This window comes from Pterocles gutturalis, unplaced genomic scaffold (genome assembly GCF_000699245.1).
Source record: "Pterocles gutturalis isolate BGI_N339 unplaced genomic scaffold, ASM69924v1 scaffold7335, whole genome shotgun sequence".
In the NCBI taxonomy this organism is placed as follows: Eukaryota; Metazoa; Chordata; class Aves; order Pterocliformes; family Pteroclidae; genus Pterocles; species Pterocles gutturalis.
Window position 1 is genome coordinate 1 of NW_010145786.1, and position 939 is coordinate 939.

Consider the following 939-nt stretch of genomic DNA (forward strand, 5'->3'; position numbering starts at 1 on the left):
GACGGTTGGACTTGATGATCCTTGAAGTCCTGGCCAGCCGGAATAATTAAAATAAAACAGAGCCTGACCTTTGGTTTCGCAGATCATCACGTTGCTGTACTCGCTTTCACCGCCTTCGTTGTAGCACTGCATTTTAATGTCGTAGGATGTTTCGGGCTGCAGGTGGTTTATCAAGTGCCACTGCTTCGTACCTAGGGGGGGAGAAAAAGAAAATAATAATAAAAAAATACAACCACTGCGTTTCATTTACTCACACCAGCCAGAATTAGGTCTGAGCATGTTGCAGAGTCTTTCTCTAGGAAATCGCAGCTTTTCCTGGCAGCACAGAAGTCTTTATTAACAAATTATTGAGTTATTTGAAATCATAAGGCTCATACTGTCTTGTAGAATAGATTCTTAGAAGAACCTTCAGAGGAATGTTTTTTCCAATTGATTTTATCTTTCTCTACAAAATGCAGAAGTTGCTCAACTCAAAAAAATGAAAAAAAAGACATCCAGGTTTCCAGCATCCAAAGGTTTCAAATCAACAGCGTTTCTGCACTATCTTAAATGTTAAATTTTCCACCCTGGAATGTTCCACAGCACTTTGCAAAGTGCTTTAATAGAGGAAAAGCTTTCCTTCTCTAGTGGAATGGAGCGAAGGGACGGGTTTAGGGTGTGTTCAGGGTGGGTCACGCTAGCTCTCCACAATACACAGGGCAAATAACAAGGAAAAAGTGGATTAAACTTGGGATGGGGAAAAAAAAAAAACCCCACTGGGATGAGCCCCTCTCCCAGTCTGCAGCCCCGCAGGATCCCTGGAGACGCGAGGCAGCGACCGGAGCCCCCCGTTTTTTCGCAGGAAGGAGACATCTGCCTGGCTCGACTCCGACGAAACCGCAGCTCATCGAACGTGGGTTTTATTAAACACGCGAGGAAAGCAAATTACAGCCAGCGAGG

General features: G+C 44.5%; 1 protein-coding gene across 1 annotated transcript in view; it reads right to left on the reverse strand.

The window, feature by feature from the left end:
* Positions 1–68: 68 nt before the first annotated feature.
* The window catches only part of CDON (cell adhesion associated, oncogene regulated), a gene marked incomplete at its 3' end in the record, with an annotated part of 21,627 nt that continues 20,756 nt past the window's right edge, over positions 69–939 (reverse strand). Inside the window, exon 14 of the mRNA XM_010085493.1 lies at positions 69–191. Coding sequence (XP_010083795.1) covers positions 69–191 — 123 coding nt within the window. The remainder of the gene's footprint in view (positions 192–939) is intronic.